Below are 17,441 nucleotides of genomic sequence, written 5' to 3' on the forward strand. Positions count from 1 at the left end.
GGAGTGGCGGTAAACAGCAATCTTCAAGTTTTTCCACAGATTTTCTACATCATGTCCAAACAATTGAATTGGCCACAAGTGGACTCCAATCAAGTTGTAGTGACGTCTCAAGGTTAATCAAAGGGAATTCGATACACTTGAACTCAATTTGGAGTGTCATAGAAATGGGGTGTGAATACGTATGTAAATTAGATATTTCTGTATTTATTTTCAATACATCTGGAAACATTTCTAAAAACATGTTTTCACTTTGTCATTATGGGGTATTATGTGTATACATGGGTGAGAAAACAATTACATGTTATCAATTTTGAATTCAGGCTATAACACAACAAAATGTGGAATAAGTCAAGGGGTATGAATACTTTCGGAAAGCACTGTACAATTGTATGGCTCTGACTATACCAACAACATGTGAACGCATTCAGTTTGACAGAATACATTGGTGGTGGTAGATCATCTTTAATTAATCAATTCAGTCATTATAACATTTCTGCCTGTTGTCTTTTGTGATCTTAATAGAACAAAATATTAATGAAAAAAGCGAACTTACAAAACAAAGATCCTAATAACATTGAGTATAAGAGCAAAGCAGATCAACCTCTGTTTAAAATCATTTGTATTTCACGTTTTTGTTTTTCATCCGAAACTGAGGTTAATGACCCTCTACATTTTTACATTGTCGTATTTCTACGTTATTCTTAATGACAGAGGCCAGCCTTATGACCTTGATCTCAGGTGCATCATGACCCCTTCTGTAGTCCCATATATGTACTCAGGGGAGAGCAGCCGGGTGGGTTTGTTGTAGATAAGGTAGCAGTTGAGATGTTTCGCCTCTTGCCACGCTGCCTCTATAACATTAACCCTGTCTCTGTCCAGATGCTCCTGGCATGTCCTAGTCAGCTTGTGGACCTCCTCCACAGTCCCTCCAAACACTGCTCCGGCATAGTAGAAGTCCCCCTCATTCAGGGGCACAAAGGATAATGAGGCAGGTCTGCATTCGTAGGGGAACTTGTCCCGGCTCTCATAGTAGTAAGATAGGTGAACTGCAGCTACAAGCTGGCTGAGTGCCTCAGCTCCCCAGCACTGGTGAAACTTCATGTCCACATCCAGACAAAACAGGAAGTGGGCCTCTTTTCGAATCCTTTCTTGAATATAATTGGAATTATTTTGGGTAACAGACATATACAAAAAATGTACAATGTGGACCCAGAGGATATCACTTGAAAGTATTCATGAAAACACTTGTTTCCAAATTGGTAAAAACAATAATACATATAATGATTAAAAGGCAAGACAAAATGACAACCAACCATAAATACATTCATTTATATTGACATCCTAAAAAGTGACACTATTCACTGCACTTCCCCCTAACCTTAAAAATCAAACATATCCATTTCACATTAAAACAATCTATTAATTGAACATCATACCAATCCTTCAAAATAAATACACCTGACCAGCAGTACGGGGGCACAAGAGGCAGTGGAGTGGTTTCTCTTACTTAGACAATCTTGTCCAAATGAAAACCTTTGCCTGCTTTTTAAAGCTATTTTTACTTTTTCTTTACTTGGATCTCCAAGGGGAGGCTATTCCATAGACAAATGCCTGTATAGAAAAACATGCTCCTCGCTGTTACGGTTTTCTAGTGGTGATGAAGGAGAGTCGGACCAAACTGCAGCGTGTCGATTGAGATTCATATTTAATCAAATAAAGAAACACGAACACTACACAAAACAATAAACGTAATCAAAACCGAAACAGCCTATCTAGTGCAAACTAACCGAGAGTACACATAGGACACTAAGGACAATCACCCACGACAAACTCAAAGAATATGGCTGCCTAAATATGGTTCCCAATCAGAGACAACGATAAGCACCTGCCTCTGATTGAGAACCATTCCAGACAGCCATAGACCTTGCTAGATAACCCACTAAGCTACAATCCCAATACCACCACCAAAACCCCAAGACAAACACACCACAATTACAAAAACCCCATGCCACACCCTGGCCTGACCAAATACATAAAGATAAACACAAAATACTTTGACCAGGGCGTGACACTCGCAGTACTGTTTACTCTTGGGAGTTTACAAGACATAACACCAGGTCTGGTATTGAATCTGTGTTGGTTATATACCGTATCAATGTGGTTTTTCATATAACCTGAGGCAAGATTTTAAAAAATTTGTATAAATATGTAAAAAATATCTAAAAAATATTAAGTTTAAGTTGGTCCACACTGGACTCCAAAAGCAACAAGGCCACCTCCCAGAACTTCTGTACCCCTATGTGGGTCCTAGGGGGGGACATTCAGCATATACCTGACAACATTATTTTGCATGACATGCATTCTCCTTTTCAGCTTATTTATAGCCCACTATACCAAGCAGAGCAGGCATAAACAAAATGACACTGAATCAAGGTTGAGATAAGCAGTTTCCTAACTTTAATGTTAAAATATCTAGTGTTACAATATTTAAATTTGCTTGCCATTTTAGGAAGAATTTTAGCAGAAATCAGGTCTCCGGAAAGGGATTGATCTAAGGACACACCATGATAAGTTACACTTGTTTTAGATTCTATCTCTTTGCCTGCACAGTTTACCTTTATCTTGTCAGCCCTCAGCAATCTACATTTTGTTCCAAACAAAATCTATTAAGTTTTTCCCAAATGTGCGACAATTTGTTGCCAGTCAACCAATTCCTTACTCAGGGTCTCCTCTATGTAAAATGTATCCTTCCCTGATACTAAACTCAGCAAAAAAAGAAATGTCCCTTTTTCAGGACCCTGTCTTTCAAAGATAATTCCTAAAAATCCAAATAACTTCAAAGATCTTCATTGTAAAGGGTTTAAACACTGTTTCCCATGATTGTTCAATGAACCATAAACAATTAATGAACATGCACCTGTGGAACGGGCATTAAGACACCAACAGCTTAGAGACGGTAGGCAATTAAGGTCACAGTTATGAAAACGTAGGACACTAAAGAGGCCTTTCTACTGACTCTGAAAAACACACAAAAAAAGATGCCCAGGATCCCTGCTCATCTGCGTGAACGTTCCATGGGAATGCTGCAAGGAGGCATGAGGACTGCAGATGTGGCCAGGGCAATACATTACAAGGTCCATACTGTGAGACGCCTAAGACACCACTACAGAGAGACAGGACGGACAGCTGATCATCCTCACAGTGGCAGACCATGTGTAACAACACTTGCACAGGATCGGTACATCCGAACATCACACCTGCGGGACAGGTAAAGGATGGCAACAACAACTGCCCGAGTTACACCAGGAACGCACAATCCCTCCATCGGTGCTCAGACTGTCCGCAATAGGCTGAGAGAGGCTGGACTGAGGGCTTGTAGGCCTGTTGTAAGGCAAGTCCTCACCAGACATCACCTGCAACTGACTGGCTGTTACTTTTGATTTTGACCCCACCTTTGTTCAGTGACACATTCCATTTCTGTTAGTCACATGTCTGTGGAACTTGTTCAGTTTATGTCTCAGTTGTTTAATCTTATGCTCATGCAAATATTTACACATGTTCAGTTTGCTGAAAATTAATACAGTTGACAGTGAGAGGACATTGCTTTTTTTGCTGAGTTTAAGTATGGTTGAATCATCAGCATAAAGCAGGAGTTTGCTCTTTACTGTATCTGGCATATCATTAACGTATATAAGAACTACAATTTCTTATATAAAGAAAACAAAATGGAATCTATGAGGTACTCCACAGGGTTTTTCTTTGGCCTCTGACAGAACATCACCAACATTACATACTTGCAATAAACACAAGGGAGACAGGGAGCTGGTTTCAAGCGCAGAGTGCAACAGGTGTTTAGTGAAAGGGACCATAGGAGGAGGCAGGTAGCTGGGTCCAGGGGCAGGCAGAAGGTCATAAACGGTAGGTCCAAAAATGGCAACAGTACAGGCAGGGAATAGGCAAAAGGCATCGTGAGTGAGGCAGACTATCATACACGGGAGGAGAGAAGGACGGGAAAAACACAGCGCTCCGAAAAAGTGTGTCTCAAAACAAACAATACCTCACAGTGATGGGGTGTAAGGAACTTAACTAAATAGTGTGGGATAATGACATGCAGGTGTGTGAACAGGTGATTAGAATTCCGATGATTGGGATCTGCAGAGTGAGCTAGAGAGTGAGCTGGAAAGTGGGCTGCGTTCCGGGGATCTAAGTGTTTGGGAGTGTGAGTTGGACGCAGATGTTACAATACTTGTGTTTTGTTGATCAGATAAGACCTAAACCAATTCCCTGCTACATCATTTAGACCCATGCATTTCAGTTTCATCAGGAGAATATCATATTCCACAGTGTCAAAAGCTTTCTGCAAGTCTAACATGACCATACCTGTGTAGTTCCCCTTCTCACCTTTCTGCTTAATGTGGTCAAAAAGGTGGATAAGGCAAGAATCAGTAGAATGAGCTGTTCCAAAGCCAGATTGTAGTTCATAAAGAAGTTTGTGCTCGAGAAGGTATCCTTCAAGTTGATTAAAAACTAAATTCTCAACAACTTTGGATAAGGTGACACAGGCCTGTAGTTTTCTACATTTGTTTTACTGCTCTTCTTGTGGAGCGGAACCAACCGAGCTGTTTTGAGATCATTGGGAAATGTACCACTATGGTTTTCTTGATGAATTCCATCCTCCTGCCAGTGTGTAACCCTGATCCTGGTACCCAGGTTAAGGGACATCCCAGAGGCCATGGGTATGGCTGGAACCTCCTGGGTTCGGTCACTGAATATATAATAGTGGACTCTGAACCCAAACAAATAGTTTGGCTCTGCCGTCACCAAAAATGTCCCAAGGAAGCGAATGTACCTGCCAATCACATCAAATAAAATGTCAATTAAGTTCAAATAATAACAGGTATTATAATTCAGAAAAACATTGAAAACAACCCAAATTTGGTTTAATTCATTAATATGTATTTACTTTCCAACAGCAAAAATCATAGTTGCTATAGTTACGTTTTTGATACATGTTGTCAATGATGTCTAAATTGAAGGTGCACTCCCGGATGATGGGTGCCAACCACGACGCCGCTGTCAGAACGTCTGCTCTTCAGTTCTGCAGTGTCTGAGGAAGTCAGATCATTATCATAGTATTTTCTATCTTCTACATTTGGCATATTGCTTTTCTTTTTCTATTAGATTTCAGCAATTTATAATTTTACGTTTGCAAACACAGTGAATTAACTGTTACCTTGGATTCATACATTTGTGCTGTGTGTAGACACGTCTAAAAACAACAACAATTTATTTAATTCCAAGAATGGAAATGAGGTTTTACCTTACTGAAATGACATTGAATGACTCACCTGTCAGGAGAGGTGACCTCTACTTTTATTTGTCTCCAGGTTTCTTGGACATCCATTTTCTTTCCTTGCCCAATGATCGATTGATCCCTGACTCTGAAATGTCAATAATAGGCATAGTGCTTGAATATTAAACATATAATTTAGTGGAAGAGAAAGTTAAGAAGGGAACTGGACACCCAGAGTTAATAGCATGTGCTTGACGTTGACTGAAATACTGTAGGTGCCGGTACTCATTTTGGGTACTGCTACTGTTTATATTTAGGTACAGGAGCTCCACAATACTTTCGAGCTAATATTCTATAAGAGGTCACAAACACAAAATATAAATGATCACAAACACAAAATAGAAGATTTTGCATACCTTATTTTCTGACTGCGGTGCTCTTCTTCCATTGAGAATTTGTAGTGTCTCAATCTTATTTTGTTCTTTACAACTGTCATCCAACAAATCATTGGCTGCTAAAATCCAGTGCTGGGATCTTGTTAATTTTGGATGTGGGCTCTCACATTTCATATGTACAGTTTCAAAACAGAATTTTATGACACATATCCAGATATGATATCCCTTGCATACCAGGTTTCTGATGCTCAGGATAAGGATACATAGAAAATCATAATACTGTAGTATCAATGTCATGGTTTCATATCATAATACTGTAGTATCAATGTCATGGTTTCATATCATAATACTGTAGTATCAATGTCATGGCTTCATATCATAATACTGTAGTATCAATGTCATGGTTTCATATTGTGTGACCTAAATCAATCACCTAATTGTAGCTCTAGCATTGTACATGTTTTGTTAGAGACATACGTGATAATGCTCGTTTGTGATCTCAACGTGTAATGTAATAACAAGTCAAAATATCTAAAGCTAGGTTCCAGAAATGTGTTCCTCCAGAAGTATTATATTCACCTATTAGAGAGAGCGCAAGTGTGTGTGTGTGTGTTGGATAAAACCTTGGACTGAATTCTTCAACTTTCAGACCTTCAGGCTTTATTCCTGCAATGGCATCAGGAACATCATCTAACAGTCACATTCTCAGGAATTTTTACAATAATAAAAAGCTCATCACGGGTCATTTTCTTCAGAATGATAACGTTTACTTGGAACAAAAATAACAATTTCTACAAAAAAATATTCATACATAGATTTGTTTGATTTGGATAGGTTATACTCTCTCTCTTTGCTTCATGATTTCCATGCGACAATTGATTCTCCACCACAAGCTACTGAAACATCAACTCTGGTAAAAAAAAAAAAAGTTTACTTTTTCTCCACTTTTCAGTTCAACGATTGTTCCAGGAAACAAATAAACTATGCAGCAAAGTAAGGAAACGTGAATTTGAGAGTAAGATAAACTTGGCATTAGTAGGCCTCAGCAGTGATTACAGCCATCTCTGTTCAGAAAGCAAGTTGGGTAAGTGCAGTATTTCAGTGAGAACAAACTTAGATGTACGACAATACAATTCGCTCTAAACTTTTCTAAGATGGTGATTTTGTTTTTTGGTATAAGTTCTTTCAGCACTGGCATTCATAGAGAGAGAGGAACTCTCTCTGTCTCATCGTGGCGAAGGTGACAGGGGGGCTGGAGCCCTCAAACACTCTCCCAGAATGCAACAGCACAGTTAGACTGAGCTAAGCACTGCGAATGGCGGATCCCAAAAATGTAGCCAGGTGTACTCCAGCTGTCCCGGGTGTAGCTCAGCAAGCAGTGACTTGTCTAAGCAGGGCGTTGGCTAGAAGGCAACTCAGCATGGCAACCAGGCTGAGGTAGGAGGCAGAGGCACCGCTGCAGCCCCTCTCTCCCTCACAGAGCAGCTGCTCACACAGCAGGCCCTTGTACTCTGGCAGACACAGACACTTCTGGTTCTGGAAGCAGGTGCCTCCATTCTGGCACAGCAGCATGTCGTCGTCACAGACGTTGGCTACGAGGGGAGACAGGGAGGAGATGGAGAATAAGGAGGGAGGAAACTAAGTGGCCCGCTGAATGCCTCAAACCTAAAACAATACAGGATACTCTGGTTCTGGCAACAATTACTGTACATTAACAAGACACCTGTTCTGACCTTACCTGTACAGTTCAAATTTTCTCTTGAATTAGTGATAATACAGTCAAGTTTTGTAGATTGTTAAACAACCTTGCAAAGGACTCATGGCTCATGGCGCTCATATGGTGCTCACACATACACACACACACACTCCTTACGGGAGCAGCCTTGTCTCCAGCTGTATCCAGGCAGGCAGTCCTCGCACTTTGTCCCAGTGGAGCCATCCCTACACTGGCAGTACCCTGTCTCGTTGCAGCGGGCGTGTAAGGACCCCAGCTGGTTACAGTTACACTCTGCACAAAGGGATTAACAAGACATTGCTGTTTTAGTGAGGGTAGAAATACAGCACAGCACATCTAAATAAGCCAAGTGCTCATCAATCTAGTTGAAACAGCAGTGTCACTAGCCCTGGTCACATAGACCTACATCAGCATAAACATGTCAGTGGTATTATACTGCCCATTCTATGCACGCTTAATCATTTTACATGAAGGAACATTGTGTTTTAAAAAAAAACGCTTTTTTACTCCCTGACACATCTCTCAGCCTGAGGAAACTTTGACAGCCTGAGGCGTTGCTTTACCATTTCTCTGTAATATTACAGTATATTACTTTAGTACATGTATTATTACTTTAGTACATATTACTTTAGTACAAGGTAGGACAGGGGCGTCTTCATTCGCAACCAAACAGAAGGAAATGGACTGAAACGGGGGAATTTGTCAAGTAAGAAAAGTGCCTGATTTTGATTCCATTGCAAAATGTAGAATGTCCAATAGATCACAACAGTACTAACAGTATTGCTGTTGTGTATGATAGATCCTCCAGTAGGTGTCAGTGTGCCATTGTGTCATTCTTGCTCGGCACTGTGCATTACTTTGTGTAGTGATACTGTATTGATGTCGTAAAATGTTAATCAAGGGTTTATAAAGGGGCTGAAAAGTGTATACTTTCATAGACTATTTATTATGAGTATATATAAATCAGTAATAAATCATTCAACCTCATTGGTTGAATTTGTGTAATTGTAATTTTCTTGGTTTACAAATCATTTGTTTATAAATACACCTGAATGTTGCATGCTGTTTAAAATTGTCGACAGTTACATTTAATTTAGACACTGGCTGTATTCTTTATTTACAGTCATTTTTTCATCTCACCTATGATAAATGGGGAGTCGAATAGGATGCATGGCAATGGGCTCCACCAACACAATTCTAATATAGATGTGAAAAGAGCATTTAAAGTATACTTAACAACGTAACAGTTAACAACTTTAGACAGGGTACCTTCATGTATTGTTACATATGCTGCTTTACAAACATTGTATGCTGATTAATTTAGAGCCAGCAGGTGTATTTGTAATTCCTTAGCATTTTAGGCTACTATGGTATGAATCGCAATGTTTTCAACCTTTTCTGAATAAATGATTAGCTAGCTATAATGATTCTATTTAGCTGTTATAGGCTCAAAGGATCATGCTTTAATACTCTTGACCTGCAAGGGGTCATACAGGAGACATCACAGATTTGCAGGTGATTAGTAGGGATTGAAGGTAATACGCAATGATACATCTGTCTTGTTTTGCCTTTATCAAACATTTTCCACTGTGCATATCATTGTGTAATGTACATTAAGGAACTGATGAGAGGTCCTGACCTATACAAACGTTGTCATCGTCCAGCTCGGCAGAGATATTCCGGAAGTATCCCAGTCGACAGTGCTGACAGTTCTGCCCCCTAGTGTTGTGTTTGCAGCTGACACAAGTCACGATGTTGATAAAGTCAATATAACTGCAGCGGTTCGAGTGGCCATAGCACTCACAGTCTGACAAGGGGAAAGAGCGGAGTAGGGTTAGTGGAGGAGGAGGAGGAATGGTCCTATTCAAACAATTCAAACTCAGAGGTAGCACTCAAAGTTATTCACTCTACACTCTTAGAAAAATGTTTCCAAACGGGTTATTTGGCTGTCCCCATAGGAGAACCCTTTTTGGTTCCATGTAGAACCCTTTTGGGTTCCATGTAGAACACACTGTGGAAAGGGTTCTATATGCAACCCAAAAGGGTTCTACCTGCAACTAAAAAAAGGTTATTCAAAGGGTTCACCTATGGGGACAGCCGAAAAACCCTTCAAGGTTCTAGATAGCAAATGTATTTCTAAGTGTACAACTTAACTGTTTCACTCATTATACAAAAGCCAAATGGATAAGACATAGCAGGATCCATAGGCCTGAATTATGCTGAGTTCAGAAACCACTTCCTGACTTTGTGGCCCCATGGGAAATCCATTGACCTCAATAAGTCAAAATCTGCATTATTTAACCAGCTAACAATCCGGCCTCAATACTGTACATTGATTTACAGAGGTGTAACGTAATTAATGGTAGCGAAAATACACCAAATAAGTTGTTTTAATTTTGTTTGCATTACAGTCTTGATCAATTGATTGTCATAATGGAGCTTATTATGCATTAGCAGTTTGTTCCATTATACTACAAGAAGTTAAATAATGTTACATTTACAAGGAGATTTAGATTATGGTCTAGTTGTTTAATCAGGCATCATGTTACATCTCTTTGTTTAGAGGGGATTCATTATTGACACGTTATTTTGAAGATGCTGCTGGTGCAATATGAAGGCCTGCTGTGCCACGGAGGAGAGCAGTGGGACGGGGGGGGCAAGAACAGCTTATCAAATATGAATGGGCCAATTACCCTACAGTTTGTTGAAAGAATGGCCACTGTCTCACAAATGAATCCACAGTTCAAACAGACATCCACACTAATCACATTACGCAATCAATGGAAACATAGACGCTATAGGTTGTGTGATTTCATTAAGTTCACAATAAAAAGGAACGACAGTATTACTAAAATGGAACGGAAATTAGTTGCTTACCTTATGAAACAAACAGAACACCAAAATGCAACAAAGAAATGCATGGAAACAACAAAAGATGAATGAAGGAAGGAAAATAATTGGCAAACTTTGGCCATTTTTCCACAGTTGTCTTGTCCAAACAGATCTAATGCGGGAAATGATTTCTTACCTTGAAACTGGACGTATGCAACCTTAGACTGGCTGTATTTGGACCCACCAGGAATCAACAGTTTGACAACCGCTTGAGAAATAAAGCATATATTTAACTGAGTTATAGCTAATACTAACATGCCCATGTGAACACGCCTCTACTACGTAGTCGCTGAAATATAATGACCACTAAAACCAAAATGTCTGCCAAACACAAGAGGTTACGACCCGCTAATAGTGAGTCACTGTCAGACATCTCACAGGATTCACAGGCAAAGACAACATACAATCCATAAATAGTTATCGACCATGTAAATCTACCCATTAACACAAAGCATTGTGCATTACAGCGTTCAGTAATTAACAAAGCATAGCTATTTACTGTTCTACCAGAACATCATCTCATTCCGAAACAGACAATCCACCTCACCAGCAGTAAGAGGCCTTACTAGGGATGTGTATATTAGGGAACACAATGGAAAAAAACGTGTACTGTTTTTTTACAACTGAAAACAAAAATTAGCTTCTGTCTGTTTTCTTCAGTTTTAGTGCCTAATGAACACCACCCTGAAGTGATAGTAATCACCGGCCAAAGTTAGTTTTCAATACTGGTTCATCTACAGCTGATGAGTGGAGTCTAAGTGGTGACAGAATCACCCACACAATACTATGTGGCCCATTCTGTAACATGTCAACAACAAAAATACATTAGGTTTTCACACACACACACACACACACACACACACACACACACACACACACACACACACACACACACACTACTCCTAATGCATGTTAGCAGCCTGGTGCTTTGAGTCAACAGACTCATGAAACCATGGATCAGGTATCTTACTGGGACATGGGCTCAGCCCAAAAAATGTCTCAATGCTTTTCTACTCCTATTTGGTCCATCAATTATCTATTTGCACTCTGACCCCCCAGTGGGGATGTTTTCCTATAGCAACCAGGCGACTAACACGTCAACTTCAACCCCATTGCTGAGTCACCGTGAGTGGGTTCAGGGAATTCAAAATGGATGGTTACCGACACCGCTACAAACTGACATGCTAATGATAGCAGAATTAGCATAAAGTACAAACACTACTAGACTAACACTACTAGACTACTGTTGATCAATATACCTTTTTTTGTCTCTTTCTTTTTCACCTTCCCTTTGCTTTCCCATTTGGCTTCAGTTTTGGGGGTAACTATGTACACCAGAGAGATTGTGAGAGATCAGAATAAATAGCAACTTCAAACTGTTTACTCATTCTTTATTAGTGTCGAATGAACCTTTAGGTATTATCCCCTCAACTATTTGAGGAAGCCATTAAGGCAACACCCTGTATGAAGGTCTTACCTTACTGACACGACTGCATATTAGCAGCATATAGACTGCATACACAACTGCATATTAGAGTATCATTTTGTTCATTCTAAATGTGGTTCCTTCAATATTTGCAGTGTTACCATAGTTTACTGATGGAATATGCATAAACTTATAAATGGAAGAAAAAATATATATCACAATGTACCTGTTTCCTGTTTAACATTTTCTTCTTTATTTTCCCCTTTCTCACTATCCCCAGTATCAGGAGCTGGATCACCTGAATCGGGAGCTGGATCAACTGAGTCAGGAGCTTGATCACTTGTGTCAGGAGATGGGGTTGCTGAAGATGAGTCTGGAGCTGTAGTAACTACATCAGGTGCCTGGATAGGATCATCAGATGTTAAGGTATCTGTGTCAGGGGATGGAACAGCTGCATCAACCAGTGCCCGGGAAAGAGTTTCAGGTGCTGAAGTAACGGTGTCGGGAGGTGGAGGAACTGCTCCTGGTATTGAAATAGCTCCAACAGATGTTGAAGTAGCCACGTCAGAGGTGAGTGTATCTCCATTAGATGCTGGAATAAATGTAGCAGATACTGAGGTATCAGCATCAGGTGCAGAGGTAAATCCATTTCTTAGTGGTGTTACTATATCAGATACTGGAGTAACTGTGTCCGATGCCAGAAAGGGCACACCAGTGAATTCATCAGATGCTGAAGTAACGGTGCCAGAAGTTGTGGTAAATATGTCAGATGTTGGAGTCACTGTGTAAAATGTTGTGGTACTGGTGTCAGATGCTATTGTACTGGTGTCAGATGTTGTGGGACTGGTGGCAGATGTTGTGGGACTGGTGGCAGATGTTGTGGGACTGGTGTCAGATGCTGTGGGACTGGTGTCAGAAGTCACTGTGTAAGAAGTTGTCATTGTGCTGTCTAGTGTTTGAGTAAATCCATCTGATGTTGGAATGGTTGCATCAAATGTGACGTCAGCTGCTTCAGATGATTGAGTAACTGCAATTGTGTACAGAATCATGAGTTGTCAAGATGGCATATTAACCACTATATCTATAATATATTGATGTTGGCTCGCTGGCATTGTCCAGTGACATTGCCAACTGTTCCCCCATTTCAGTCAGTATCAGTAGAAATGGAATACCCCATGCCCTGATATCATCACTTCCATTGCATCTGCCCTGTGGCCCAACCTCAGGCACAGTGCTCTGTGCCTCCATCCTGTTATGGTTTCATGTATGTATCTATCTCCACTGGCTCCATAATTTTGCCATGACCGGTCTTCTCTCGGCTTGTGAAATATTTAGCAGCTGTTCATTCAATTGTTATTCAGAAATAGATCAGAAATGCTTGAGCTTTGACCCCCAGTACAGTAATGCTGGCTCAACCTTGTGCTCCAGAAAGAGATGATGTTACACAATGATAGCGTATTTCATGATTTATCGCCCCTGGCTGTTGATTGTGTCCAGTATAGCACCAGCTGGGCGGGCAGCACACAATGCACCGGTGGATGCACACAATGCACCGACCGGTGGATATAATCAGACCCTTGCTAAGCAGGAGGAAGGTGCTAAGGGGGCAACAAACAGAATAGCCATTTGATTTAAAAGTAAAATGCCACAAAGCACTTTGGTGTTGTTTTTATTGCAGGTGATTGGAAACGTTCTGTTGCATTCTCTTTCCTATCAAACATTCCCAAGGGAATCAAAGTAGCTACATTCCTCTGTGTTCTAGAAATCCCTGGGATAAGATCAACATGCTGCCAGTTCCTGAGAAATAGTGAGCCTGCTGGGTATTTCATCTTCCAAACAAGAGAGTAGAAAACACCTGGCCAACTTCTCACCTTCAGTATTTACAAACGGTCACTGCCAAAATAGACAAAAAACAGCATTTAATGATAGAGTTACCTTATCATCATTGGTCCTGTCAAAGTATGCATTCCATACTCTCCAAACTCCCCTATTCACTTCCACTGTCTCTTTATATCTGGGGGTTACAAATGTGGGCTCTGTACGGTGAGTAAAAAAACAAGCCTCTGTTCTAATACTCACCCAGCCTCTGAGGGACGCAACTAAGTGTAAGCTAGTAGCTGACACAAGACAGGAACCCCTGAAGTGTAAATACCCTAGCACATGGAGATGTTAACAGAGCAGCATCATGGCCCACATACCGTATCGTGCCTTAAGGACTACTTTAGCCCAGTAATCATGTTTAATCTCTTTACCCCAGTGCAACCTACGGGGAGATTAAGGCACTCTATGGCCTCCAGCAGTCGTGATCCACACTGAAAGAGGTTAATGGGTGTAAATAGGGGGTCTACAGGCTTCTTTGAGTTTTCTCTGACAAACAGTGAGGATTTCTGATCCTCTTGCCTGTCACTCTTACACATCTGTTTCAAGTGAGGCGTGTTTCACTATCCTTATAGTCCCGAACATTTTGTAAAATGTACTAAATGATAGGTCATAGAAAAATCTATGACTATCAGTAGGTCCAAGGTGGATGCATTGCAAGAATAGTCTAACCAATATTCACACTTTTGGATCTATAAACAATATCAAAAAGACATTTACAGAAAAAAGGTGTCAAAGCTAATGTAGTGTAAAGGTGCAAGGTCAGAGGTCAGGGATTCCTCCGGTGTATCTGGGAACTTACCTTTCGGCTGCGCATTCACTGTGGTTGTGGGGAGTGTTACCTCCAGGGGTGGTGAGGTCACTGTGTTTAAGGATGGACGATCTGTCTGGTCGGGACTGGCAGAGACTGGCACAGTGGCTGGTATAGTGGAGGTTTGGTCAGTTGCCACAAGCAACACTTGAGGGAGTAATTGGAGAGCATTTATTGAGCCAGTAATGAGGTAGTTAGGTTGAGAGGTTTATTGTGTATTCATAAGGTAGGTATTCTTTCATTAACTTCAACAGCCACACACCAATGCTCTCCAGATGTTGTCTAACATCATATTACAACTGCAATCCTAGTGTTTGCCTAGTGAGACTAAAAGTATCCCGACTAAAATACTTTGAATTCATATACAGTTTGAGGTCATCATACTCTATACTACTACTACTACTACTACTACTACTACTACTACGAGACGTGTGTTCATCTCACTAGTTTCCCACCTGGTGTGTCAGCGAGGGAGTCCCTGAGCTGCGTGCTGGATGTGGGACCCACCACAGCTGTCACTGTGTCAGTGATGCTGCTGGTGTCTATTTGGCACAGAAGATGATGGGGGTCATACAGTGTCTCGTAAGGGTCTGACATTTTGAAGTATTCTAACAATGAACGCTATGCTTCTAACTAAAGGTACATTGGCTGAGAGACAGAAATACAAGCACACACACAAATTAATGAACGCACATATAAAACACACACGTACATGCATGCAAACATGCCTACACACACAATATTGGTTTCTTTGCGATTGGCCTATAACCAAATAATGTTTTTATTATCCCCTATGTACGATATTTCAAATCATACTAATATTATGCATCAACGTCAACATGGTTCAGGTATAGCACTAAGCGTGGAGTGAGACGTGGCAGAGAGGAGCGACTCGCCCTCCTCCTGTAGATGGGCGCATTGGGATTCAGTGGGGCGCACTTGGAACAGTGGGAGTATTCCTGCTGTCTGGCATGCTGATGTTTTATTAACGCAGAATCCCTCCCCAGTGGTTGATCATTAGCACATGGCCAAAAGGACACACTCTCAATTCAATCTTTACTTAAAAAGAGGCCCAATTATCAGCCGGGAAGAGTTAATACACACTGGGCACCAGGCACAAGCGCATATCATTAAGGAAATGTTTGTGCATGTTCTTTGGGACAACTGCTGGAGCATATCTTAATAGCATCCATGTGGGGAATTCAATTCTGTTCCGCTTTTTTATGATCTGTATTTGCATATCTGAATACTACTGTAAAGTTAGTTGTTGGAAGGATTGGACCAAGGTGCAGGGTGGAAGGCGTTCATCCTATTTATTAATGTGAACCAGCAGCAAAACAAATAAAGAGTAACAAAACAAACGTGCAGCTTTGTAGGGCTTAAAAGCAACAATACAAAATCAAGATCCCACAAACAACAGGTGGGAAAAGGCTGCCTAAATACGATCCTCAATCAGAGACAACGATAGACAGCTGCCTCTGATTGGGAACCATACCAGGCCAACATAGAAAAGAAAAAACTAGACTACCCACCCTAGTCACACCCTGACCTAACCAAAATAGAGAAATAAAAGGTTCTTTAAGGTCAGGGCGGCAGGGTAGCCTAGTGGTTAGAGTGTTGGAATAGTAACCGAAAGGTTGCAAGTTCAAATCCCCGAGCTGACAAGGTGCAAATCTGTCGTTCTGCCCCTGAACAGGCAGTTAACCCACTGTTCCTAGGCCGTCATTGAAAATAAGAATTTGTTCTTAACTGACTTGCCTAGTTAAATAAAGGTAAAATAAAAGTGCGTGACAACTACGTGCCAAGAGGAACATTATGGCTTCGTTAGGGTGGGGTATTATTGACAAATGGCCGTGCTGAAATCATATGTCTGCTGGAGGTGAATTTACCTGTGGTAAACTATCTGGGCTACATGGGACTCACACGTATGTGGAGCAGAGCTAGGTACTGAGGCAAGTCACAATTCATATGTACTGCAGCTGTGGGGTAACACTTACTATCTGCCTCAATGGACAACCAGTTTAGAGAATAATGTTACCAGAGAAGATCTGTTCTCTGAATGACATCCCTAGATCATATATCACTCTCAGCCTCTTGATGGTGGAGTTACACTGATGTGTCTGTGTGTGCTTGCGTGTGTGCGTGTGTGGGTGTGTGCTTGAAGGTGATGTAAATCACTACAATGTGCCATTGGTTGAATTTGTCATCGGTCATCCATAAATGCAATGAATTTCACCTTGTACATACAGTGCATTCGGAAAGTATTCAGACCCCTTGACGTTTACCAGCCTTATTCTAAAAGTGATAAAAACAATTCCTCTGCAATCTACACACAGTACCCAATAATGACGAAGTTGAAACAGGGTTTTAGAAATGTTTGCATATTAATTAAAAATTAAAAACAGAAATACCTTATTTACATAAGTATTCAGACCCTTTGCTATGAGACTCGAAATTGAGCTCAGGTGTATCCTGTTTCCATTGAGCTGGCCACCTGGCCAAACTGAGCAATTGGGGGAGAAGGGCCTTGGTCAGGGAAGTGACCAAGAACCCTATGGTCACTCTGACAGAGTTCTAGAGTTCCTCTGTGGAGATGGGAGAATCTTCCAGAAGGACAACAATCTCCACAGCACTCCACCATTCAGGCATTTATGGTAGAGTGGCCAGATGGAAGCCACTCCTCAGTAAAATGCAAATGATAGAACTGCTTGGAGTTTGCCAAAAGGCATCTAAAGACTCTCAGAACATGAGAAACAAGATTCTCTGGTCTGATGAAACAATATTGAACTCTTTGGCTTGAATGCCAAGTGTCACGTCTGGAGCCTGGCACCATCCCTACAGTGAAGCATGGTGGTGGCAGCGTCATGCTGTGGGGATGTTTTTCAGCGGCAGGGACTGGGAGACTAGTCAGGATCGAGGGAATGCTTAACAGAGCAAAGTACAGAGAGATCCTTGATGAAAACCTGCTCAAGAGCACTCAGGACCTCAGACTGGGGAGAAGGATCACCTTA

The 17,441-nt window shown here is 41.1% G+C and overlaps 1 protein-coding gene and 1 pseudogene across 2 annotated transcripts in view; both read right to left on the bottom strand.

Annotated features, from left to right (window-relative positions):
- Positions 1–655: 655 nt before the first annotated feature.
- On the bottom strand, positions 656–1,185 carry LOC112249457 (annotated as a pseudogene).
- Positions 1,186–6,356: 5,171 nt separating this feature from the next.
- LOC112248222 (netrin-G2-like) overlaps positions 6,357–17,441 on the bottom strand; it is a 65,974-nt gene continuing 54,889 nt past the window's right edge. Inside the window, exons 6-8 of one of the 2 annotated variants that reach the window (XM_042320381.1) lie at positions 9,063–9,230; positions 7,562–7,696; positions 6,357–7,280 (exon numbers count right to left, since the gene is read on the bottom strand). In XM_042320381.1, the coding sequence (XP_042176315.1) occupies positions 7,057–7,280; positions 7,562–7,696; positions 9,063–9,230 (527 nt within the window). In that variant the 3' untranslated portion in view covers positions 6,357–7,056. Of the gene's footprint in view, positions 7,281–7,561; positions 7,697–9,062; positions 9,231–10,580; positions 14,578–14,885; positions 14,973–17,441 lie in introns of those variants that run through there. The other variant, XM_042320382.1, reaches the window with a different exon arrangement.

The sequence above is a fragment of the Oncorhynchus tshawytscha genome, linkage group LG04 (genome assembly GCF_018296145.1).
Source record: "Oncorhynchus tshawytscha isolate Ot180627B linkage group LG04, Otsh_v2.0, whole genome shotgun sequence".
In the NCBI taxonomy this organism is placed as follows: Eukaryota; Metazoa; Chordata; class Actinopteri; order Salmoniformes; family Salmonidae; genus Oncorhynchus; species Oncorhynchus tshawytscha.